The 26,763-nt window shown below is 40.1% G+C and overlaps 2 protein-coding genes across 5 annotated transcripts; one reads left to right on the top strand and one right to left on the bottom strand.

The window, feature by feature from the left end:
- On the top strand, nucleotides 1–23,994 carry cfap70 (cilia and flagella associated protein 70). 4 transcript variants are annotated; one of them, XR_005697827.1, is made up of 27 exons: nucleotides 1–211; nucleotides 466–561; nucleotides 1,147–1,229; nucleotides 2,620–2,694; nucleotides 3,604–3,795; nucleotides 3,928–4,110; nucleotides 6,620–6,714; nucleotides 8,457–8,529; nucleotides 8,678–8,815; nucleotides 9,141–9,284; nucleotides 10,874–10,965; nucleotides 11,175–11,235; nucleotides 11,385–11,567; nucleotides 11,724–11,855; nucleotides 11,934–12,062; nucleotides 12,376–12,509; nucleotides 13,506–13,621; nucleotides 14,049–14,249; nucleotides 14,508–14,635; nucleotides 15,017–15,169; nucleotides 18,296–18,457; nucleotides 18,699–18,788; nucleotides 19,080–19,181; nucleotides 21,549–21,596; nucleotides 21,988–22,111; nucleotides 23,220–23,380; nucleotides 23,974–23,994. XR_005697827.1 is itself a non-coding variant. In XM_040045413.1 (26 exons), the coding sequence occupies exons 1-25, from the start codon at nucleotides 118–120 to the stop codon at nucleotides 22,096–22,098; spliced, it is 3,015 nt and encodes a 1,004-aa protein (XP_039901347.1). In that variant the 5' UTR covers nucleotides 1–117; the 3' UTR covers nucleotides 22,099–22,111; nucleotides 23,220–23,637. The 4 variants fall into 4 exon arrangements, 3 of the variants coding, with proteins under 3 accessions (XP_039901347.1, XP_039901346.1, XP_039901348.1); XM_040045413.1 differs by lacking the exon at nucleotides 23,974–23,994 and having other exon boundaries at nucleotides 23,220–23,637; XM_040045412.1 differs by lacking the exons at nucleotides 23,220–23,380; nucleotides 23,974–23,994 and having other exon boundaries at nucleotides 21,988–22,129.
- LOC120742237 (transmembrane protein 138-like) lies at nucleotides 22,358–26,754 on the bottom strand. Its single transcript, XM_040045417.1, has 6 exons — nucleotides 26,577–26,754; nucleotides 26,311–26,447; nucleotides 24,445–25,024; nucleotides 24,071–24,242; nucleotides 23,694–23,769; nucleotides 22,358–22,896 (listed from the first exon to the last, which is right to left on the bottom strand). The coding sequence occupies exons 4-6, from the start codon at nucleotides 24,194–24,196 to the stop codon at nucleotides 22,784–22,786; spliced, it is 315 nt and encodes a 104-aa protein (XP_039901351.1). The 5' UTR covers nucleotides 24,197–24,242; nucleotides 24,445–25,024; nucleotides 26,311–26,447; nucleotides 26,577–26,754; the 3' UTR covers nucleotides 22,358–22,783.
- Nucleotides 26,755–26,763: the final 9 nt, after the last annotated feature.

The raw sequence follows: 26,763 nt of genomic DNA, 5'->3' as shown, positions 1-26,763 counted from the left end.
GTATTTCTTTTCTTTTCTTTTTAGCAATCAAAAAAAGGAGACAGCTTTCAGAGTTTGGTGCGGGTTGAGTTTGATGGAACATTGCTGGGAGAGTCAGATGAGAAGCAGGGTAACCCCATGCAGGACTTTATTGACTATAAATTTACCTGCATCTTCCGCTGTCCAAACGACGCTCAGGCTCTCAGTGACATTGCCCAAAAACCCATTGCATGTAAGTCGAGATTTGAAATATTCTCCTGTCTCTGATAATATGATGAAACTGAAAATGGCGCTAACCAGCAGCTGAAACATTTCATTTCATTCTATTTTCTTTCAGTTTGATCAACACTTTTTTTGTTGCTTTTTTTTTTATTACATTTTTGTTGTGAATACCTTGTGTAATTGGTGACAGGAATCTCCTTGATAACCAAACTTGCTAAAAATGTCCACTGTTGTGTTTAATGTATATGGTTTTGTGGTGGTCAGTGACAGTGATAGAAGTCCTGGCTGAGGAGAAGAATGATGAACCAAGACAAGTGCCTCTGGGCCAGGCTGTTGTTGACCTCCTACCACTGTTACAAGGTACAGCTATAGCTATCTGGTCTTTCCATACCAGATCAGTCAGATCTGACAAAAGTTCCCACCTGGCTTCTTCATAATCAGATGACTTATTTATTGCTCATGAAAAAATGTAAATTCATACTATGAAAAGTTTCTGAATTAAAGGCCCTGGAAGGTGGGTTGAAATTTGGTACATTTTTGAGCCCCTAACTTCATAACTGTTGGAGCTAACCATATGAAACCTTCAAAGCTGCAAAAACAAATTTAAGCTCTATTATAAACTGAAAACAAGTAATTTTATTTTCCCTCACTTAGAGTATAACACTCCAAATGCAAAATCTAGTTTTAATTTGGCATTTTTTTTTTTTCTCTAACCAACCTTTAGCATCAGTGTACCTACAGTATCTACATTTTCTTAATTTCTGATACCGGGCTCATGTTCTAGCAGTGATCCCTTTTCAAAATTGGTTTCTAATATAGTCAGCATATCGTCCCAGCTAACAGCTGCTTTGTATGGAGGTCAGAAAAGCAAAAATTCATTTCAGAGAGCTTTTCTTAGCAGAGCAGAACTTTCATTTGTTAGAGTGATTTTCTCTTTGTCTTCAGGTCAGTGCAGTTTCTCATCCACAGTCTCTGTCAATTCGGTGCCCAACCTCCGGGCCAAATCTGCCCAGGACACCGGCCTCAAGGTCAGTTGAGGACTCTGCAGTCATTCTCTTGGAGACCCGACGATGTTTGTATGAACATGCTTTTCAGCATGTCTTTATTGACCACTTTTCACACACGGTTGCTGTACGCATACAGCCGGCTGTAGCTTTTCAGTTCACAGCCCGACACACACCAACACAACAGCACAGATAGCACAGACGTAAAGGCGGCAAGGTGTGATTCCGGGTGCCGCTCAGGTGCGTCCGCCTCCCCTGCAGCGGCGCTGCAGACCACGCCCCGCCACACACCTTAACCTGGTAAAATACATATTTAGACAGAATTTTGCAAATATCTATTTTTCATTTTTTAGCAGCGTAGTGCTTTTTTTCCAATTATTTTTTAAAAGTCAGGTCAAGGCTCCAAAATCCCAAAGGCGATATAAGGGTGGCGGTTCACAACAGTTTTTGTTTGCTACATGGACCATTTTAGTTCAGCTGGGTGTCTTTCCTTTTGTTATATTTCTTTAAGATTTAAAAATGTGTTAATTACATAAATAAAATGTAACTTTCTCTGTAGCACTTCATGGATTTCATAAGCAACACACCTTAGTTGTTCACACAAAGCATAAAGGTAAAAAAACAATATATACAGTGTTATCTTCATTTTAGATGTCAAAAAGTATTTGTGGCTCCCAGCGTTTTCGTTTGCATGGAAACTGGGTCCAAATGGCTCTTTGGGTGTTAAAGGTTGCTGACCCCTGGACTACACTCTCTGCTATTTTTACATAGCAAAGTAACCCAAATAAATTATAAGTGTTTTCGTGTATTTTTAATATTGACAAAAGATTGAACATCTTTAAATGCACTTAAAATCAGACATGCTTGCATATAGTTCTGACTGAAAAAGTGAATTAACAATTAAACAATTATTTCTTATTATATTGTATTAAGTCTAGATTACCAACACAGACTCTACAATTATTTACCATTCATTGCCTTTTTTCGATGGTTACAGCTAAAGTACAATTTTAAACCAAAACAAATGCTACAATTTGAGACTATTTATTGTCTGGTCAAAAAGAAGGCTCCCAGGCTCAAGTGGTATCTGGTAAAAAAAAAAAAAAAAAAGTTTAGTATTTAGTATTTTTAACCCACTGACAGGTTGGGTTGAGTATATAAAAAGAGATTCCAAATATTAGTTTTGCAGACATTTTAAAATAATGCATTCAACACATTTGGCAAAGCCTAAGAAGCACACAGTGTGTTTTGTTAAATCAATACTAATTCCAGACATGTAGACACTTTAGTTATATATGAAATGTGTAAAATAACAACTAGAAACAATAGAAAGATAATGGACAGTTGAAAAATAGAATTCACAATTTAAGTTTTTTTGTACAGTGTTTTAAGAGTGTATCCATATTGCCCACAGTTCCCCAACAAAGATAGGAGTGCAACCAGAATGAAGCAAGGATCCAGCCAAGCAGTTTTTAAATGGAAAATGAAGGTAATCCCATTACTCTACAGGGACAGTTATAGTAAGCATAAATAAAATATCCCTCAGATGAGCCTTCAGGGGTTCAGGTCTATCTAAAAGTCCCTGCGCCCCCTTAGTTGAATTCTACAGATTTATGACTAGAAGTTCAAATTAGTCATAGAGTTTGGTAAAGAAAAAGTAAAATACCAACATCACAGGTAAGTTGCTGCTCAAAATCAGTTTAATAATTCAGCTAACAGTAGCTTCATCCATACAGCAACGAGCATGACATCGGAGGGTATTAACTCTGGTGCCCATGCAAGTTGGACTTTGAGAAATACCTCTCACTTTAAATGTGGTATTGCGGTATTATAAATTAACCAACAGCTTTTCTAATTAACACATTCATGGTGAGAAAGCCAAAGACCGGCACTTCATTTCATTTATCATGTGAAATGCTATGCTAGCAAGGTTCAACTCCTAATACTAAACAACCTTGTTGTTAGATTACAAATAAAATGTGATGTGCATCAAATAAAATACAGATAGAAATACAACAGATAAAAAGTGCAACAGGCCAGAAAAAAACAAACTAAGCTGTATAAACTGTTAGTGAGTCCTCTTATCCTTTTCAGTGGCAATATGTTTTTGTTGGTTTATTTTGTTATTTGTTATTTAGGAACATGTTCGTTTTAAGGTGTTGTTAAACATAAGTATTTTTTTGCTGGGTTATGATAAAGAGAAAAAAACAGCCACTTACATGTATTACATGTTAAATATGTGAATTTACATATAATGATAAAATGAGCTTTCATTGCACTCAGGAAATCGTTTAGTGTTGTGTATTATGGTTTGAAAAGCACTTAGAACCTAAGGATTTGTATTCAGTATGGTTAAAGCAGTATATCAATGAAAAATATAAACTGCTCTGCTTTTTAGGTGCCTACCCTCGATGTGAGTGTCAATGTGTTGGATCCAATACTGTCCGAGGCTGACCTCTCAGCCTCTAATCTACTAAAGGTAACTTTGGAGACAGCCTACTCTGTCCCAGACTCATGGATGCTGCCATCCGGCCCTGCTCCCACTACCTTCACATACACTGCTGCCCTAGAGATCCCTCTTACTGCAGACGTGAGTGTTATACTGTGCTTTTTATGTGGCCTCTTAAGGCATACTGCTCTATTCACACTAGCTTAAAATGTCAATCTTTCCAAGGGTGATGCGTTTTTGACAAATGTAGCTTTACTACTGCTTTGCTCCCAGCAAGACCAAGTGCTAGTGTTCCCTGAAGGGCAGCTGAAGGCAGGGGGGCAGAGAGAAGAAAAGGAACGTCAGAAGAAGAGGCCCCATAGGGACACACTAGCTCCAGAGAACCACTTCCTGCCTGGAGTCTTTTTCAAGCCAGAGGAAATTGATCAGGAGGATGGCGAGCTGACTGCTCGAGAGGTAAATACAAATGCAGCTTGCAGATACTAACAATAATATTAGCTGGAATGTTGCAAAAAAAAAAAGAAAGAAAGTTAAAAACACTCTTAAAGTGACCTCGAGATTTGATAATCAGTTTTGTTCATCAGTTTCTTACCTGTTGAAGTTCAGGGTGTGCCTGCTGAGGTGGTGTCAACATTCACTCAGCTTTAACATCGCCCTGGGTTCTCGGCCTGCTTAGCATTACCATTCTGTCTGTACAGATGCTTGCAAAGCAGCATAATGCTAACACAAGTTCCTGGATGCGGTTTGCACTTTACGATTGTGCTCTTGTCCTTTTGTGCAATAAAAATAAATGTAATGTCCATATCCGTACTACAGACCGTGCCATTTATTTCCCTTTTAAAAAGAAGGAAATAAAGTATTAATTTGCACATATGAGACACATGGAATTTTAGATTGGGATTTTATCGTATTTGCTACATCCACTACATCACACTGATGTAGAATTCTGAAAAACAGACAAATTTTCATCCATCAAATGTGATATACGTGTCATTACAGGGTTAGACAGACACAAAAACTAACAAAGATGGGTAATAAGGATCAGATGAACTGGATCAGATTCTAACTATCCCTGTCCCTAACAGGGACACCAACCTTTAGCATATCCATCCATCCATCCATCCATCTTCATCTGCTTTATCCGAGGCCGGGTCGCGGGGGCAGCAGCCTAAGCAAAGAGGCCCAGACCTCCCTCTCCCCAGCCACCTCCTCCAGCTTATCCGGGGGAACACCAAGGCGTTCCCAGGCCAGCCAAGAGATATAATCTCTCCAGCGTGTCCTGGGTCTGCCCCGGGGCCTCCTCCCGGTGGGACATGCCTGGAACACCTCACCCAGGAGGCGCCCAGGGGGCATCCTTGTCAGATGCCCGAACCACCTCAGCTGGCTCCTTTCGATGTGGAGCAGCAGCGGCTCTACTCTGAGCCCCTCCCGGATGGCCGAACTTCTCACCCTATCTCTAAGGGAGAGGCCAGCCACCTTTCGGAGGAAGCTCATTTCTGCCGCTTGTATCCGCGACCTCGTTCTTTCGGTCACTACCCACAGCTCGTGGCCATAGGTGAGGGTAGGGACGTAGATCGACCGGTAAATTGAGAGCTTCGCTTTTACACTCAGCTCCCTCTTCACCACGACGGACCGGTGCAGCGTCCACATTACTGCAGCTGCAGCCCCAATCCGTCTGTCGATCTCCGGCTCCCTTCTCCCATCACTTGCGAACAAGACCCCGAGATACTTGAACTCCTCCACTTGGGGCAGGAACTCATCCCTGACCCGGAGTGGGCACTCCACCCTTTTCCGGCTGAGAACCATGGCCTCAGATTTGGAGGTGCTGATCCTCATTCCCGCTGCTTCACACTCGGCTGCGAACCGTTCCAGTGCGAGCTGGAGGCCCTCACCCGATGAAGCCAACAGAACCACATCATCCGCAAAAATCAGAGATGAGATTCTGAGGCCACCAAAGCGAAAGCCCTCCGCCACTTGGCTGCGCCTAGAAATCCTGTCCATAAAAATTATGAACAGAACCGGAGACAAAGGGCAGCCCTGGCGGAGCCCATCACCCACCGGGAACGAGTCCGACTTATTGCCGACAATGCGAACCAAGCTCTTACAACGGTTGTATAGGGATCGAATGGCCCGTAGCAATGGGCCAGACACCTCATACTCCCGCAACACCTCCCACAGGACACCCCGAGGGACACAGTCGAATGCCTTCTCCAAGTCCACAAAACACATGTAGACTGGTTGGGCAAACTCCCATGCACCCTCAAGTATCCTCGAGAAGATAAAGAGCTGGTCCAGTGTTCTGCGACCAGGACAAAAACCGCAATGCTCCTCCTGTATCCGAGGTTCGACTAGCGGACGAACTCTCCTTTCCAGCACCCTGGCATAGACTTTCCCAGGGAGGCTGAGGAGTGTGATCCCCCTGTAGTTGGAACACACCCTCCGGTCCCCCTTCTTAAAGATGGGGACCACCACCCCGGTACTGCCAGTCCACAGGTACTGCCCCTGATCTCCACGCAACATTGCAGAGGCGTGTCAACCAGGACAGCCCTACAACGTCCAGAGCCTTCAGGAACTCGGGGCGGACCTCATCAACACCAGGGGCTCTGCCACCAAGGAGTTGTTTAACTGCCTCAGTGACCTCGCCCCTCGGAAATTGGCGGGTCATTCCCCTCATCCCCAGACTCTGCTTCCTTATTCATATCCTTATTCACTATATCCATGAACCTCCTCTGAGGTCTTACTATTTTCCTCCTGCTTGACAGCTCCCTCTTTATATATTTGTCCACTCAACAAATCAAGAACTGAGGAAAATAATAAAACCCAAGAATCAATGTCGATAAACTCAAAGGAAGACAAAAACTCAGAAATCTCAGAAAACCACAGATAATCCAAAAACCACAATTCCATTGAAGATAACAGCATGTGAAAGCTTATTTACAGGCTTGTGGTGTAAATGTTCCCACAGGACCGGGCATTTCGTGATGAGGCAGAGACCACGAAGAACAGAGTGAGCTGGGACACAGAGATGTACTGCTTTCTGGACGCAGGGGGAACTACAAGGTTGGAGGCTGAGCATGCAAATCACTCCTTTATTTCTCTGTGTACCGGACCACCATGCTACCTGCTGGCTACAATTTTACGAATTTAATCTAGAAAGGGAAAGTCAGTCACCAGTTTCTTTGTTACAGAACACATGTTATAGCAGAGTCTAAGAGCAGGATTTCCTTATTCAGAACATTTCAGGCATGCAAGGAAATCAGAAAGTAATGAAAAAGGAATTTGATCTTATCACTGATTTTAGGCACACAGTGAGCATGTGATCTGTGCAAGTATAAGTAAATAGGCTTAATGCTTAGAGTAAAGGTCAAATGTATGAAAGAAAAAACAACTAGTGCAGTGGTTTTCACAAAGGCCCACATGAGAAATTGGGACTGTTGTGAAGGGCTGCACCAATAAGCTGAACTCAGTTATTATGCTCAATATTAACTGTATCACTATAAAATGCTACTGGTAAGAGTAGATGTTACAGCTAGACAACAAAAATGTGAAATATTCATAGTAAAAATTGAATTTTTTTTTTATCACAGTTTAATCAACATTCTCCAAAATGACACTTTTTTTCCTCGGTGAAAGAAATCTAGTCTGTTTTACCAACCCTTTGTTTGCTTGGCAGTAGCACTGAAGTTGAAACTCTCTCAAACAAATACATGAATCCACTCCTTGTTTCTCTAAGTATTGCCAAGACAACAATAGCTCTTAACTGGAAATCAAAGAAATAGTTACATATTAACATCCAGACAAACCTTCTCATTGAAGACACACATTTAGAAACCATGACATTCTTGCAAAAAGACAATAGAGCTGTATTTATCAACATTTTAAACCCATTTTCTGAATTAATCATGTTGATTATTATTATCATTGTTGTTGTTTAATGGTAAATGGCCTGTATTTGTATAGCGCTTTACTAGTCCCTAAGGACCCCAAAGCGCTTTACAAATCCAGTCATCCACCCATTCACACACACTGGTGATGGCAAGCTACATTGTAGCCACAGCCACCCTGGGGTACACTGACAGAGGTGAGGCTGCCGGACACTGGTGCCACCGGGCCCTCTGACCACCACCAGTAGGCAACGGGTGAAGTGTCTCACCCAAGGACACAACGACCGAGACTGTTCAAGTCGGGGCTCGAACCGGCAACCTTCCGATTACAAGGCAAACTCCCAACTCTTGAGCCACGATCGCCCCAATTGTTGTTGTTTATTTTGCCAGAACAATTTAATATGTGACCTTGGGACTGCTGGGATCTGGAGTTGCTCACTAGGTGGGTTTGGGCTGTGGTGGTACCTCGGGGTGGTCCTGGACCTCCATCCACTGTGCCCCATCTCTCATGTTGTCGGCCAACTAATGACATTGTCTTTGCAACACATTAGGAAACAAAAATAAAACAAAGGAATAAAGAAAGGAAAAAAATAATAATATAAAACAACTGTAATACACATGAAAGGGTAGGTTAAACATGATTAAAGTGGGATTCGCATCTCACAGTGTTTTGTTATTACATCACACAAGATTAGGGTTACCAAAAATATAGCAAGCTTTTAATATAACAAAAAAAGATCAAGGCAGTCATGTCAGTGTAAGCCGATATAGGTTGAATGGGTGCTTCTGGGTTGGGAGGTGTGAATGGGATGTCCCCTGGGCTGCACCCTCCATGCCTTTGGTGAATTGCTCTAGGATGATGGAAAACACAAAGAGAGAATATAAAAATGTGTGTATCAGTACTGATTATAATTTCAGGCTGAAGCAAAGGATAACTAAGAGCAGATTGTGGCCAGTGGAGATCATGAGGTCATTGGCTCCATTATCAAAGGTTAGTATTCCTTTTTATTCTCTCTTCTTTGGTGTTTGGATTTCCAGTATTTAGGATATCATATGCAATAAGCTTAGAAAAAACAACATGTGATTTTAAGTCTAACTGAGATGGAGACCAGACCAGACCTGTGTGTGTTCGTGTGTAGTTAGGTGCTGAGGACTCAGAAATCCCCTACCATGGTTTGGCATTTATAGACTTTGGGCAGCTGCTGTATCCTGGAGTCCAGCGAATCCGAGGAGCATACAGCGTTCAGCCTTTCTCTGAGGAAGATTTGCTGAATAAGGTTCCAGTAACACACACACATCACTCATTTGCTTTAAATTTGGTTTCCTTGTAAAATATAAATAAAAACAGAATGGAGTACTTAGTTAATCTCACAAACCAATATTTTATTCACAGTAAAAATCAGAAAACAAATCAAATATTAAAACTGAGAATGTATATTTATGCGTAAAATATGGGTTTATGAATTTTGGAAATAATTTTACTCTCTTTATAAATACAATTTACACAGTGTTCCAACTCTGGGGTTGCAGTTGATATTGCCTTTATTTAAATAGGGCTGTTAAATTGCTATGTGAATTGTTTAACCTCTCTTGCACTCAAAGGCCAAGCGAAGCATCAGTGTTTTAAAGGAAAAAGCTAAGGAAGCTGCCAGCCAGGCCAAAGATATTGTCAGCTCTAACAAAGCAGGAAAGAACATGAATGGAAGCAACAAGGGACCCACAGATTCCAATGAGCAAGGCAAAAAGGTCAGAAAAGTTTTGATGGTCACAAGTGAATAATTCTTTAGAGTTTTTATAAGTTTTCCAGCATAAGCAAAGTCCAGCAGTTCCTTTTCCCCCCTCAAACAATTAAACCGGACTTCAGTTATAAGAATTTAGACCATAACATAAAGTTTTTTAAAATTATATCAGCAACATGCAAATCACAGTGAAGGAGCTGTGCCATTAACTGCAGCTGGCCTGCAGTGATTTATATGAACCTGAGCCACAAGTCAATGCCGAGGGAACCCTAAGCTCCATGTAAACATCAACATAACTCTGCACAGCATTAGCGAAGAAATCAATAAAATTATCAGTGTTCCCTCTAAGCTGCGCGTGTGCGCACAGAAAATCTGCGTTGCGCACACACAAAAAAATCTAACCTGAATTGAAATTAAAATCAATACTTTAACAATTCTGTTTTGCAGTGTTAGTCAGTAAGTGACTGGCTGCTCCCATATGGGATCCAGCCAATAATGCGATTCACATTCGTATATACGCAGCTAATCAATGTCGTTGACAGGCTATGACAGCGTCCTTATGTGCCGACACCAGTGTTTTAGCTAGCAAAGCGGCGTGGCGACGTTTAGCGCAAATCTTGTATAGTTAGTGTGTATTGCAGTCAATAGTTTTGTTGTGTGTGTCAGAACAACTGCTGAATGTTACAGGTGTTACAGCAGTGATGCATCTCCTGTTGTCAGGCCTGCAGGTATCAGGCTGTTGTTCTCCTTTATCTCGTAGTGGACTGAAATTATTTTTGGGGTGGCACAAATAATTTGTGTGGCATCAAATTTGATGCAGAACAGCTGATTGTTCTGTAAATAATTTGAAATGTTTATTTTAAAAAAATGCCTTGGCTGCATTTTTAGGTAAACAGCTGCAAAAAACTTTGTTGTTTGCATAACTCAGTTACTTTTTTGAAGAAGTAACTATATAATTCATTGCCCAACACTGGTATATACTGTATTTTGCAGACAGAGAGTTACAGGACTCTCCCCCAGACCACAGACTCATACTCATAATACAAGTCAGAGCTTTATAAACAAAAAAAACAAAACAAAAAACAAAACAAAAAAAAGTTGTGTTTTCAAAATTGGGGTTTAAGTTGTTTTTACTTCCAATAGTATTAACATACTACACAGGTCATGAACAAGATTTGTTTTTAATTTTCATTGTAAGTGGGCTAAAGCAGTTAATTAAAAGTAGTCTAACATAAATGTAAATGCTGTAATTTGATTATTTTAATAAACCATGTAACTTGGATGGATTCGATGCTGGTGTGACCGCAGTGCACACGTCTGATGTTGCTCACAGTGGTCCAAGGGATCGCTCAGGGAGTTTGTGCGTTCGCTCAGAAACATGAATAAGTAGAGCGAACATTGATTAGGATAATTTACTGGAGACTCCGGTACCAGTTGCAATTTAGTACAGCTGAGCAGAGATCAGCAGCAGTAGATGCTCAAACTTACTGCACATCCTTATTACTGCAATATATTATAAAGTCGTATTTAGCTGATGTGTTTTCTGTTTAGGCAGAAATTTGGAAAACTTTAACTCTTCACTTGTGTTAATGGCAGATGTATGTGGAGGCCAGAACTTATATTATCATTGAGATAGCCTTGGAGAAACCGCTGGTACCAAAACCATCACCAGAAGAGCTAGCCCAAAGGTAATGTGCTAATTAAACCATGTGGTGACTGAGTCTGACCTGCTTCTTTTGGCTCCATTATTAGATTGTAGCACCGAGATAGAGTTATACATTTATCAACACTTTCACACACACGTAAGTGTTAAATTTAGTAGTTGCCCCCTCTGTTTCTGACTGACTGTGAAACACAAATGAGTGAGTGTATTGAGATGTTTTTGTGTTTCTTGCAGGGTGACGGCATTGATCCCTCCCAAACCTAAACGTCCAGGTGGTCCTAGTAGAGCAGAAAGAGTAAAGCACACACACACACACACACACACACACACACACACACACACACACACACACACACACACACACACACACACACACAATGAATTGCCCAATCGAGGAGATTTGCATGCTTGATGTATTCTCTCCACCGGTGTGTGCTCTTGCAGGCTGTGCTGGACTTCCACAGGCAGGTAGCAAACACCGTGTCCCGTGTTTCAGAACAGTGTGAGGAACTATTTGGAACAAGTTGTGAAATTCCCCAAGACGACAGCTTGGAGAAAATGAAGATTCAGTTGATAGGAGCGCTCAATGACTCTGGGAGATACTTTGTCTTCAAGGAACAAATGAAGGTCAGACCAACTGCCCACATCTATGATGGATTAATGAAAGTTACAAGGACACTGAAACTATTTTTAGGGATCGAGCTAATGGTTCTGGTCATATTTTTCCTCTACATTAGTGTCATTATTTCTCCACAACGGCTTGTGTATATTTCTGGTTTGTAGCATGCGGTGGTGAGGATCGTACGTGACAAGATGAGGCGGACAGAGCCGTTCACGGATGATCAACAGCTGAAGGAATTTGCCAGCAAACTCTATGTCTACCTGGTTGATGAGATGCATGTTGCTATGAGCAAGGTACCAAACACACACTTTCATATACAGTCTGTGAGGACATCTTTTGACTTTTTTGTTTTATCCTTACTTCCTTAACAGATTTATTCTCCAGATGCTGTTGAGGGCTACCCAGATAACATCCAGTTACACTGTTCTCAGCTCTCACATTTTGCCAGAGAGGCACAGCTTACTGGGAATTACGAGCAGGCTGCATATTACTGGAAAGAGGTATAATAACAATGCTCTAAAGCTCATTGCTAAAAAAATAAATAATCAGGAAGATTTATGTAAAAAAAAAAACAGAATAAGGTTGACAGACAACTATTTGCCAGACAGATTTAATTACTTGTTGTCAGAATGTCATATAAAGACTGGGTTATGTTTGTCTGTTATTCTCAGGAATATTTATAATAATGTTATGTTTGAATGTTTTTCTTTTGTTTCGTCAAGTGGACACAAGTCACATTGCAGCACTGAATAATGATAATGGTTGTTAAAATAGATGAAGTGGTTTCTGATATATTTTTTTATTAACCTGCAGCTAGTGGTCAGGCACCCAAATGAGCCCACCTATATGTTTGAGTGGGGGGGCCTGTACATGCTGACCGGAGACTACCTGAAGGCAAAAGAGTGTTATCATGATGCTGTGTCTATCGACCAAGTGCACCAACCCAGGTTAGAAATGCACTCCTTACAATATTGATCTTCACTTTAAGCAAATCATTAATTTAATAAGAGATTAATTATTGAATAATTATTTTGGCCTGCATATTATATATATATATAAATATTATAGACTGTATAAGTATAGTCTAGCAATCAGCTCAATTCTAAATCATGATGGTATATTATTTGTATATTATTATTTGATAGAGGAAGAGAGATATTTAGAGTTACTTCCTGTCACAGTATTCTTCATCTCCACTGTATTTTCTGACGTCACAAGCAATGAACCTACCTGCTCGTGTTTTATCTTTTATTGGAACATGGTTCAGTGGTTACTTACAATACAACTTTATTTGTATAGCACGTTTAAAAGACCAGCGGTACACCAAAGTGCTTTACAATAAAAACAGGAAAATTAAGACATGATTAAATAATAGACTATTAACAAAGTAGGGAATATAAGAACTATGTAACAAAGTTACTAAGAAGAGATATAGCTAAAAGATAAAGTACATAAATAAAAAATTGAACCAAATATAAAATAGGGACACTAACTAGATGGAAAAGCTATGTTGAATAAGTGAGTTTTTAAATGGGATTTAAAAGATAAAATGGAGTCTGACACACGGATAGTGATAGGAAGGTTGTTCCACAGATTAGGTGCAACCAGGGCAAAAGCACGGTCACCCCTAGATTTAAGTCTAGATCTAGGCTGAGCCAAGAGTAATTGGGCTGAAGACCCGAGGGCTCACCCAGGGACATATAGACTAAGAAGATCGACAAGATAACGAGGGGCTAAATTATTTATCATTTTAAAGGTGAGCAACAATGTTTTAAATTCAATGCGATACTTTATGGGTAACCAATGCAAATCAATAAGAACAGGCGTGATAGAGGCATGCTTTCTAATGCCAGTCAGGAGGCGAGCCGCAGCATAAAAAACAGGTCGTAAAAACAGTTTCACGAGTTCAAGACCCATGTTTCTTTATCCTCTTCTTGCTCCAGCCTGATGATGTGTGGGGTATTGGCAGTGATGTTTGAGCATTACAGTGAGGCCCAGACTTTCCTTGAGCGAGCCACCAGCCTAGACCCTCTCAGCGTGGTGGCCTGGACGCTGCTGGGTGAGATGAGGATCTGTTTTGCTTCCTGCTGCTATTGTATCAGTGAACAGCAAAATGATACTACCAAACTTCATTTGTCAGTAGCTATTACTGTTTGTTCCCTACCCCCAGTGTAATGGAGGCCCCGCAGGTTACTCAAGACAGTTTGACTGTTGTGTGTGACTTTCATAGATTTAGGTTGGTTTGTAAATCTGTCTTTAAAATATCCATCCATCAACTGGGTGGAGCCCAGTTTGTCATAGGGTGAGAGACAGGGTAGACCCTGGACTGGTCTCTTTAAGAGTTGACACAGACTGAACAGACAAAATGATGAACAAACAAAAAAACATGACAATAAAACAATCTGTAACCTAAACACCCACAACAATAGTGGAAGAGGGATGCATGCTGGGGAACGTGGAGTAACCTTGTTGGGTGTTTGCTCCAGGTTTGTTCCATGTGGGTCAGAACGACTCCATCCAGGCTGAGAGGGCTTTTATGGAGGCCACAAAGCTGTTGAATGCAGAAGAGGCAAAAAAGCAAAAGCAGAGTGAGGAGAAGGGGGAGAAAGACAAGGAGAAGAAACACGAAGAGGAAGAGAACAAGCAGGAGGCAGATGAAACAACAAACTCTCCCAGAGTTATGCAAGGTGAGGAAAACAAAAAAACCCCAGAAATACAGACATATACAAGACAGTGTCAAGTGCAATAATGCCAGTCTATGCATGAGTTCAACCCATTCTGTTCCCCTGAGCCCCATCTCCCTGTCAAGGAACTACTTTCGTTACTATTCTGTCTGCTAGAGCTCTCATGCACTTCATCCCAAAGGGCATTGGGCAGAAGAAAATAAACCCTTGGAGTAACTGATGTTACCTGACCGTGTAGCTTTATTTTTCTCCTTTACCCAGAACTTGTTGACCAGGATTCAGAGATGCACAAAGAAGAGCCTCCAGCACCGAGTGTCAGCTTGAAATCAGCTCCTGCTACTATTTACACACAGACCATCCAATTCCTGCTGCAGAACAATGCACTGCAGGTAAAACATACCCAGCGTGTTGGTTTGCACAGCACTGTGTTAACGTGACCATCGGTTTATTCTGTTACTGCACAAAAAGGGGCATATTACATATGGCAATCTGCAGTTTCAAAAGACACTTGGTTTTAGAAACATGTGTTAGTGATATGTGTTTTATGAAAGTATGATAGCATCAGTTGCAGTTTATCATTTTGAAAAAATATTTGATTTTTCTCTGTATTTATATTTTTGCAAATTTAAATTTAAAAAAGTCTTATGTAATATTGGGAACAATAAATGTCTAATTTTAAAAGCTCTGAGCAGTAATGTTTGAACAAAAATAAAACAAATGAAAAAAGCAATAGCAGAAATCGTTCAGAGATGACTGTTTTCTGTTGTCAGATGGCAGAAGTCGCTCTATCCGAGGAGCTCCTATGTTCAGATGGCGGTCGCAGTGCTTCCTACTTCATTCATCTGGCCCAGTTGCAGCTGCTCAAAGCAGACTACTGCAGTGCTGCTGCCAACCTCAAAGAGGCACTGTCCAGCATAGATCAGGTACTTCCACACTACCTCTGGCTACAACACGAGTATCGACTGGGTGAGGAATATTACATGAGTGTTCAACTGCATGAAGGGCATTACTTGTCCAGAAAGCATTTGGTGCTCTGTTTGTAAAGTGTGAAACCTGCAATTTATTGTCTAATTTATCATGCTATTCTTTTTTTTTTTTATCTTCACTAAACACCAAACAAATGAATAATAAATAAATATATTTGTTATTTTTATATTTTCAAGGTGCATATTTATTGTATATGACAAAGTAATCAGTTACAGCCACTGTTACTTTTTGATGCTCACCTTCTATAGATATGCATGACAACATATTCCAGTGTAGGATCAATTACTACACATAATATACACAATTTGTAAGGAGCTGAGTGTTATAAAAATAATTCCCAAAATCTAAGTGAATTGAAATCAGACCTAGTTTTATTCTTGAGATCATTCTCCTTCTGCTGGTCTAACAGCACAGATATACACCGAAGCTAACATCTAGTCTTCTCCAGCATCATTGCTCTAGTTCAGGGGTCGGAGACCTGCGGCTCTGGAGCAACATGGGGCTCTTTTGTCCTTATACTGTGGCTCCGCATGGTTTCGGAAAATAAATTATATTCATTTAACTGAAGTGTATTTTATTTGTGTTAATTATTTTTTAACTTGTAATTCTAAATTTGAAGATTATTGTGATCTTGAAATATAAAAATAAAGTTATATTTCATTATTTTTCGTCGCTCAAAATAAGCGCCACACTAGCGGATACTGGTATACCTGCTGAAACGCCGTGCATTTATTGAGACGTTCAACCCCAGGTAGGTCAAGTATGGAGAAATGTAAGAAAAGAAAAATATCTGAAGAAAATAGAACATTTAATGATGCCTGCGCAGATTAATTTGAATTTACTTCTGATGAGAGTGGCCTACCAGTATGCCTAATTTGTGGATTGTTGATCTTCGGATCCACATACATATGTGAGTAGCTATTCTCCACCGTGAACTATGTTAAAAACAAATATCCCTCATACCTGACAGACGACAGCTTACAGTCCTGCGTAAAGATCAAAGTTACTTCTTACAGCCTGGATTTGCAGACGCTGTGTGCAGAGGTTCAGGAGCAGAAGTCCTATTGTAAAGATATCACAGCAGACCCAATGATGTTTGCATGAACATGTTTTTCAGCATCTCTTTATTGACGACTTTTCACACATGGTTGCTGTACACACACAGCCGGCTGTAGCTTTCCAGCACATAGCCTGACACATACCAGCACAACAGCTGAGAGAGCGCAGACTTTAAGGTGGCGAGGCGTGATTGTGGATGCCAAAGGCCATGTAAGGATGATGGTTCACAACGGGTTTTGTTTGCTACATTCCGCATCTACAGTGACTCCTGGTGACTGTGTGGGGACAGTTGGTTATAGTGCACCTGAGGTTATGCTTGGTAATACATATAATGAAGCAATAGACATGTGGTCTCTGGGGCTGGTAACTGTGGAGCTTGCTACAGGGGTGCCACTCTACCCTGTGGAAAATGAATATGATGTTTTAAAATTCATCATAGACACGCAGGGTCAGCCACCAGATCATGTTCTAGACTCCGGCTTGTACACTAATTACTATTTCATATGAGACGTAGTTGTCTTGAACAACTAATGGAAGCTACCACAGGACCTCAAAATGACCAACATTTATTTGTCAGCCTAATTAAAAAAATGTTGGCCTTGGATACAAACCAGCGCATAACTTTTCCACCCTGGCCTCTCTGAGAGTTCCACAGGGAGTAGCACAGGGAGACAAAACCTCGCGGCCTCTCAGCAGCCTTCAAGGTGGAAAAGAGAAAGCTCACACAGAAACAATCTCCAGCATTGCTTCATTGACCCCGGACAAAAGTGACAAAAACACAAGCAGGGATTGGAAAAGGCCATTAACAGCAAATTACACTGCAAGAATTAATTAAGCTGCTTTTATATCACTTTGGCTTTTTTTTTTGTTTTGTTTTATTTTTCACTCCCCCCACCCCAACCAGTCACAGCAGATGGCTGTCCCTTCCTGAGCCTGGTTCTGTCGGAGGGTTCTCCCTCTTTGAAGGGAGATTTCCTCCCCACTGTCGCTAATTGCTTGCTCATAGGGAATCATCTGATTGTTGGGGTGGTCAAAACTCCAGCGGAACTAGCAATTCTTGTGAAATTCTTTTTTAAAAGCCTAAAAAAATCAAAACAACCTATGAATATTGTCTTGAACTTGGCCACAATTTTGCTTAAAATCCCTAAAGTAATCCCTGTGTCAAGTTCTTGCCAATATTCAAAGCGGAGCAGCGGACAACTTACCATCACATCAGTCCTTCAGTCAGACCTAATTCGATACAAATTGGGGAAAAAAATGGATGTATATTAAATAAAGCAGCTTTAAGCATCAGCTAATTTTTGTTTGTAATTCTTTTTAAATATAGTGCTACCCTTTAGCCTCCTAGTAGACATACCTGTGTTATAAATGTGAAAATCCTCTTAGTTTTTTTTTAGTTTTGTTTTTTTTAGAAAAGTTGAGCTCTGACCTTGAAGTCAAGATCCCTGAGATTTAAACCTTAAAGAGATTTTCAGCAGATGCAACCATGGTATTGATTTGAAAATTCTACGTTGCCTCGTACTTGAGTTACTGCATTTACAAACTTGGGTGTCCACTGCGCCCCGCCATATACCAAACTCAAAAGATTAAGTGCTGTTTGTTTTAGTTCTTTCATAAAGTTTACAACACACAAATAAGAAAAATAGGAACACTATTGTCATTTTTGACAACACTATTTTCTTTTGTCTTTTGTGTGCACACAGTCTGTGTCAACACATAGGGGAACACTGACACTTCATAAGATTTTCACTGTGTTTATCTAATTCAGCCGCAACTTTCGGATTTTTCACATAACAAGCAGCATGAATTTTGTCCCTCATCATTTCAGCTGGAAGCACTTTATAAGGTGGTCTTTCACGTGAACATTGATGTTTCTAATCCTGGAACCCTGGGCAGTTTATATAATAAGTTTCATCCAGACTGAGAAATGTGTCTAGAAGAAGCATTCATCAAGCAACTTTGCTGACTATTGACCCAAAGAGTCTTGCCCACTTTCTCACCAGGATCCTGATGCATGGGCTTGGAATGGTCACTGTCACTATCTACGAGGGGAGTTCCATGAGGCTGAGGAGAGCTACGAGTGGAGCTTCAAATTCCAGCAGAAGCCATCAGACTCTCACATTGTCTTGCTCCGCCTGGGATCCAGCTACTTTATGCAGGAGAAGGTCAGATATTGAGACAGGCATCACTGTCTGATCAGTCAGACAGTTACTCATGTGTACTGGGTCTGCTAGCATCTGTTCACTGTGTGAGAGTTTACCTCATGCATTTTTCAAGAAAGAAACAAAATGGACCAGCCATATGTCTTGGAAAATAACAGCAAAACTCAAATGTGACTTAAAACATCTCATGTGAAACCACAAAGTTATACAGTGTAACTCTGTCTTATTTTTTTTTAACTCTCAGTTTCAGGAAGCCAAGGTTGTGTACCTGCAGGCCTGTGAACAGTCTCCATCCTGCCTGACCTGGCTAGGCCTGGGCGGTGCATGTTACCGGGTAAAACTCTTACCTTCAGAACATTGATGGGAATGATCGTATTAAACTCAAAAAAAGCTTCTATGTTGTGGCTTCAGAATTATTTTTGTTATATGGAAAATAAAATAAAATTGCAAAACCTGTGATTCCACTCAGTGTATGGTTCAAGGTTTTAAGTACACTCCTGTTTCTATTGTTAAAAGAAATACTTTCGAAATACTAGCTTAAAAGAATAGTTGGGAGCCCTACTCTGTTTGTTTTGAAAGGAAGTCACCCTTTGTTGTCTCAGTGGGCATTTCTGTGTCTGTTTAGTTGGAGGAGTTTTGTACAGCTGAGGAAGCTTTGACTGAGGCCAACCATTTGGACAACCAGAATGCAGAGGTCTGGGCTTACCTGTCTCTCATTTGCCTCAAGGTGAGTGATGATAAAACACTAGTAATGTCATTATTAATGTCCTCCGTCTGTATTTCAAGATAATCTCGCGCACAGTGGCTTGACACATCCCCTTTTATGAAGACTACAGAACAGCGTGTCTTTGTTAGAAATTAAAAAACAATCTACAGGAGTCAGAAGAGCTGAGTGGTTAGGGTTATGGTAAGAATTGAGTCAGTTTAAGCTTTGGAATAAATGACTCTTCAGGATGAGGGATGGGTTCAGAGTAAAAAGCCCTAACCTCCATAGAATCTAACGCCAACATCCATCCTTTTGCCCTTTGGTAAAGCCAATGCTTTAGTCACTGACCACACTTTAATGAGACACCAATTAATTTGGGAAAATGCTTGTGCAAGTAGACGCTGCATGTCGATCAATATGATAAATGGCTAAAATCAATTCAGGAATGCAGACTTTGAAGTAGGACATTTTGATTAGTATCAATTAATATTAGTGACTAACTGTATTTTAATTGAGCTCTCTTTTAACCTTGACACCTTGTCTTCTGCACATGTGAAGTACTCACAACATATTACTGACTCTGTGATTCAAAAATCTGCAGAAATCAGTAGTCTGACTGTGACTCATGACATGGAACTGAGTTCTGCTTCCTTCGATTCACGGTGTTTAAAGATACTGGACAAAGTGGCACCTCCTAAAATTAGAAAAGACAGCATCGTTAAATCATCTCCTTGGATCAATAAATCTATTTGCAGTTTTAGTTGGCTTTGCCTTAAGACTGAGTAGCTGTGGGAAAACCACAAAATGTCCTATTTACAATAGGAAAAGGGAATGCCAAGGTTCTATTTGACACTGAGAATAACATTGTTTCTCCTCCAACACCAAGTACACCAGGTTTTTCAGATAAGGACTACAATGAATGTAAAAAACTTTTCCAAGGTAAGATCAGTGGTCAAAGAGAAAATACAACTCCCACAGATCGCCCTTTCGATCATAAACTCTCACACATCCCAAAATTGTAGAATCTTTTCACCCACTTTCTTTGGCTTATGTATGTCAAACACTACTCCAAATTAAACCCTCAGCAAGCTCAGCCAATGTCTTAAGTTTTTGACTCCATTTGGCCCTCTGTGGTCAGGCTGTGTCCTAGAGTTCTTTAAACAGGTGGTTATCCAACCAGGTTTGAAAAAGCTAAATCTGGACCTTACACTAAACACCAGCTATAGACCTGTTTCAAAACTTCCTAAATTGCTAAAGTATTACAAAAATAAAAATAAAAGGTTGTTGGGACAGGAAGGTGTTGGAGAAGCACAATATTCTTGATAACGTTCAGTTTGGTTTTAGGAAGTTGCACTCCACAGCTCTCCTTAAAGTTTCGATCTTTGGATGGCTGCGGATAAGGGTGATTGCTCAGCCAGCCCTTGGTTTGCCTGACCTTATCTCAGCCTTTGAAATGTCAAATCTCCATCAAATCTTAGTCCAACAGATAAACTACATGGTAGGGATCTCTGGCTCTTTCTTAGAGTGGGTCACTTCATTTCTTGCTTATAGAACACTTTTGTCCTCATTGGGAAATTTTGGGTTTGAAACGGCTGCATTTCCATGTGGCATTCTGCAAGGATCTGGTTTAAGTCCCTTGTTATGGGGCAGCGATAGCTCAGTAGGTAGAGTGTTCGCCCCATGATTGGAGGCGGTCAGGGGTTCAAATCCACCGAATGGCTACCCTGAGGTACCTTGGGCAAGGTACTGTCTCTCCACACTGCTTCCCGGGTGCTGGATTGGTAGCTGCCCACGACTGAAGATGCACGTTGATGCCTTTATCTCCACCTGCCTAGACTATTGCAATGCTTTGTTTTTGTGTCCGTTTAAAGCATCTATTAATTGCTTCCAATCTGTCCATAATGCTGCTTCAACACTTTTAACTCAAACTCATAAGTTCACTCATTGTTAGATAGTTCAAAATCTTGATTCTTACTTCTGTGACCTTACAAGATGAGGCCCCTAGTTATATCATCAATCTTTTCAATCTTGTCTGCAGATAAAGGTCTCCTTGTGATTCCACATGCCCGTATGAAAACTAAGAAGGATTTTGCTTTCCAGACTTTAGTGCCAAAACTGTGGAACAGCTTATCGCTTTTGCTGCACACCAATGACTCTGTGGCATCCTTTAAAAAAAATGCCTAAATGCATCTATTCAGACCAGCAATTTGGTAAAAATTTTTGTTTTGTGTTGTTTTTCTTGATTCAGGTGTGTTCGTTTGACTGTATTTTTAATATTTGTGTAAAGCACTTGTCTTGAAAAGGAGTATACAAACAAACTTTACTTACTTACATAACTAAACACATGGTCTGCAACTCAATTAACACTGATGAACCTTTTGTTTTCAGTCTGGCAAAAAGGAGGAAGCAGAGAAGTTTTATAAATATGCAATACGGGTGAGTTTGGTTGTTGTTTTTTTCAGTCACTGTAATTTAACATATCAGTGGGGCGGTTAGTGATTTACTATTAATTATCCATGTTTTAAATTCTATATTAAGTAGTGATTTTTTTAAAAGAAAAAGTAGACATGCAACATTAATACTGAATATAAAACAACAAAAACAGCTTCTCTGTGAGTTCTCTGTAGCATTTGATTACTAAGGATATAGATTTCCTGCTGTCCTTGATTTTCTCATAAATTACATTAGAGCCCTGTAATCCTTTATTTTGTCACAGTGAATCAGTTTTACTAAATATTGCATCCTCTTATCCAAGGTGAATTTTACATTAAGATGCTGGTTTCTTTAAAAAAAAAAAAAACATTTTCTGTTTTCTCGGTATCCACAGTTCAACCTACAGATGGAGTCACTCCACAAAGAGTTTGAAAAGTTGAAGAATCAGCTTCGCTTCCATCATCTGGAGTCATGCTTTGAAAGAAGCACTGAAGCAAAAGAATAAATCATATGTCCAAGTATGTACACATTATATCTCAATGACCAGTATTTGAAACAACATTTTATTGGGTTTTCAGGATGTGTAGTGTATGAAAATTAAATACAGAGAGTTCAGATGTACATGATGACTTAGATTTCACAGACAGTGAGGATAAGTAACCGGTTGAGCCATAAAAGTTAAGCTCTGATCAATATCAACATAACAAACACAGTTAAAGCAACACCATCATCTCAAATCTATATAAAACAATTGCAATATAGTGTTTTTTTTTTGTTTAAATACAAAAACAAAGAAAAGAAAGGAGGCTATATGGTGACTGGTACCAGCAGGATATAAAACATTTACTATTTCACATTTGATGTCATTCTTTTGTTATCATTTATGCAGGAAAACAAGCCCTCATGACACTTTGTGGTGTTTTTGTTCTAAGACACCTTTCTACATTTTGGCACAATCCTCTCTGCGTTGAAAGGAAATGTTGTGAAATATTCTTTTGAGCTTGTCAAATAGTTCACGAAGGATGTGTTAGAATGGGCCCTGAATACATTTCCTTTAAAACCAAATGGATTACAGTGACCAGTTCTTTGTTTTGCATGGGTTTTCTTTGTAACATACTGTATTTTGATATTCTTTTAATGCCGTTTTTAAACTAGGCATCTGAGTGTTGGTGTGATCTATTGCAGAGAGATCATTGTCTGACCCGTGAAAACATATCTCTCAGCCACGGCGAATCCTCATAGAGGCGAGGGTCACCCAGATACTCTGAGGTCCTCTTGTAGAAGTAGTAGTACAGCACAGAAGCTGCAAACAGGAAATTATGTTAGGAGGCTTTAAAATATACGGATATTTAATTTACAAATGTCTGTAAATTAGAAACATGACTGATGTGAATGTAGATTTTCATATCAGTGACTCTTTTGTAATGAGTTTGCACAGTGATCAAGGTTATTCAAGAGATTTATGTGATTGCAAAATAAACAGGGAGAAAACTTGAAAATTCCCACCAGTGTTTAAAACTGAGTGAGGTAATGGCAGTGCTTACACACTGAGTAGCTGTCTGGACAGGTCTTAAGTGGCAGACAAAGCAAAGACAACAAATAGCACATGACTCTTCTCATACGCAGATCACCTACAGAGAGTAATGCCAGCTAGACGATGCAAGCTTTTATCCACTTATGAGCTTATACATGTATAAAAGTGGCACCCACATGGTGATGAAATGTGATGTCACTGCCTGGAAGAGTAACCAGTAACAACAGGCGACAGGTAAAGGAAAAATAAAAAGGTGGGTGAAATGATCATACAGTTTACTAGGGCATTAATGGGTTGTTGTTGTTGTTTTTAGCTTAAATCTGTACTGCTGTTTTGGACTGCTTCACCTGCTTGTATTGTCTCCATGTATTTTATCCTGTCTCATTTGCAAAATCTAAATTTAATTATTCAGTCAAAATGTAAACATTTATTTTACAAGTTAATATGTATAATCAGATTATAGAGTGGAAAAATCCTAACCTTTTGTACTGTATACTCTTCAGTGTTTACATAAAAACATTCTAAATGAAAAGAGGTACATTTGTTGCATGAACTTGTTATCTTACCAGCTCTTTGGAACACAAAAAGCACCTGAAGACCGTCGGTCCAAATAAATCTGTTTGTATTTAACCAGCGCAGATTCTGAAAGGAATAGAAGGATGACAAAAAGGCCACTTTGTGATAAATTCAGAGATGTAAAGACTTTGTGCATTATAGATAATTTAACAATTACAAACAGAACGATGAGAAATGCAAATGTTATTTTCTCAGTCTCATATAATGACACATTTTAACCAAGTTTTATCTTCTCTTTTTTTCTTTCTTATGATGTTTTTCTCTTGGCAGTTATTAAAATCAAAATGAAAGCATTTGAAATGTCTGTAAGCTTGTTGTACAGTATCTCCCCAAAAAAGTGGCATAGCCTTTGTTTTTAACGACGTACCATAAGCCAAGAATGGAGAATGATGCTGAAGGTCAAGTAAAGAGCAGATAGAATTAGCATGGTTCTAAACCGCTCCAGCAATATGGCAACCAGTCCAACCTGGAACACATAGGTGTTGAACAGCATCAACAGAATGATGATCAGGTTAAACAGGATGGCAATGTCCTGGATTCTGTTGAAGAAAAGGAAACAGTATAAGCAGCAGAAAAAACAATGATGAAAACAGGAAGAGCTTGTCGGCAGGATTATTGTCTTGTCTAAAATACATTTTACTTCAACATTTCAAAAGATTCAGTGCGGATAAATTGAGAATTATTTCCCCCCCTTGAGCTAGAGGCTGCGTTAGGCTGAAACAGTGAAAAAGTTTGACGTACATGAAAAGTACCAGCTGCACAGCTGGCTCAGTCCTCAGCAGCTCACTGAAGGAGTTGACAAACAGGTCAAAGGAGAGCAGGCTGAGCTGGATCAGTAACACCAGAGAGTAGTTGCTGGTATGGAGCGTCTCCGGCCCGAAGGCTGGGCGCCCGGGCGGACTGTGGTTCCACTGCGGATCCAAGGCTGCGCTGCACCCTCACACACACACACACAAACATCAATCGAGTTCTTTTTTTTTGTTACAGTTTTGGGGTCTCAGTAAGGCATTCAAATGTCTCCACTCTCGATTCCCCAAATGTAATTAAAACATGACTGATGCCAAATGAAGCATATGTTGTTCAAAGCAGTCCTGTTCACTGGGTAAAAATGTATGTCCTTTCAAAAGAGGGAACGGAGTCCATTTTAGGGGTGAGCTGCCAGGAAGTCGACATGTCAGAAGTGCTGATTTTTATAGCTCCAACACCAGCAGGTGTGGTAGCACGGTACCGTATTTGCTGTGGCTGAAACAGCAACGACTCTGTTGGGCCTCCATATCAAAACCGATGAGACATCAGCACTGCAGTGAATGCAGCAGAGATCCTGTGGAAGGAGACAGATTAGTATTCTGTGACAACGCTTCAGGGTACACGCACACAAAAAAAGGCCAGTCTCATTTTATAGAAAAGCACCCAAACATTGTGCAAATTGCCATTTAACTGCCTTACACTCATTCAGCTGCTTCGTATTACAAAACATCTCCTGCCCCAGGTAAGTTACACTTTTATACCCTGAAGGGAGGGATACCTTGTTCAGAAGTGACAGTTTTATTGGGAACCCACACTGCTCTAAGGCAGTCCCAGACTTCTGATGCCAGGAAAATATAGAATAACTGCTAAGTCAATTCACATAAATGGGAAATGTGTTACATTTCTAGTGGTTTCTAGCTAAATTTGAAATGCAGTTTAGACTTCTGCCACCTGCTTGTTGTCATTAGTTTTTATTGAGTGGACAGTGTCCAAAGCGCTAATCAAAGCATGAGAAAAAACAAAACAAAAAACAGATCAGAACTAACTGACTAATTGTTTGTCTTTAAGCAGCTTCTCTCTCAAAAGAGCCCCATTTTCTGATGACAGAAAAACAGATTCTGATTTATTCCTTCCCGGCACATTTTATCCATCACATTAGGAAAAAAAGAAAACAAAAACAAAACATCTTTACTCGATTTTTATAGAGAAACAGGTCCTTTCACTACTGTTGTCACCCCTCTGTGTATTTCTTAAGTAGGTACTTTAAAATCTTTGCCTGTGCCAGGATCACTATCCAGCAGGATCCTTCACACCGACACCAGGTTGATCCTCTTATGATCCCCGTATTTATGGCTTGGCACGGCCCTGGCAGGTGTGAGGAAGATTAGGACTATTTCTAAACCCTGAACCATCAACTACGAGGCTACTTCTTCTTGAAAGCTGTCCCACTAAGTTTCTAGGTTAGCAGCCCTACCTACCCCTTGGCAAAAACTGCTTTAGCAGTATGAACTAGAAAATAACAACATGTATTAAATGCAAAAAAATTTAAGTGCAGTGGACAACAATATATATGGACTGTGAGCAACTTCTGCTATTTTGTTAATTGATCAAAATGATCAAAAAAGTATATAAGTCTAAGACATAATGTTTTCCCTGTGTAAAGAAACGTGCTGTAAGTTAAAAAAAAAAAGTCTTTGTTGTTGTTGGTGTTCTACCAGCTTGTAGTTCTTAGTACTGCAACACTTAATCTTCTTAGAAACATCAACAGCTTGTTGCTTTAGACAGAAACAACAGAAACAATGACATTCTTCAAGTTTCACAACATAAGCTACTGAAACGGGATCACAAACCAGCACAAACCTGCAAACGAAGGTGGGTTTCAGGGGCTGAAGAAGCATGCAACTCTCCAAACGACGCATGTGGCCACCATCAACACAGCGTGCAGCAGATTGGCAGCTTTTGTCTGTCCTGGTAACAGGTCTGATCCCTCCAGCTCTCTAAAAGACAGGCGCAAAGGTTTAGTCATGTGCCACCAATCATGTTGAGTTTGTTTACACACAGCTTGTTGAGATTGTAATGATGAATAAAGCTGTGCAAGCACAGTTGGATGCAATGTTAGTGATTACCTGTGATGAGTCTATGATTAATAGAGTGAAAAATGTTCCCAGTGACTGTGCCACATTTCCTTTTAATTTGATTGCAGGTTCTTCAACCACATGCAAGTGAATGTTGACGGGTTACAAATGGATGCTGTGGGAGCTTTTTTCCCCTAGCTCTTTCAATCACATTTCCATTCAAGATTACTGTAATGCT

The sequence above is a fragment of the Simochromis diagramma genome, unplaced genomic scaffold (assembly GCF_900408965.1).
Source record: "Simochromis diagramma unplaced genomic scaffold, fSimDia1.1 OVJJ01000079.1, whole genome shotgun sequence".
NCBI classification, from domain to species: domain Eukaryota; kingdom Metazoa; phylum Chordata; class Actinopteri; order Cichliformes; family Cichlidae; genus Simochromis; species Simochromis diagramma.
Note: the sequence above shows the minus strand (reverse complement) of the source record. Positions and strands in the feature narration are given on the sequence as shown.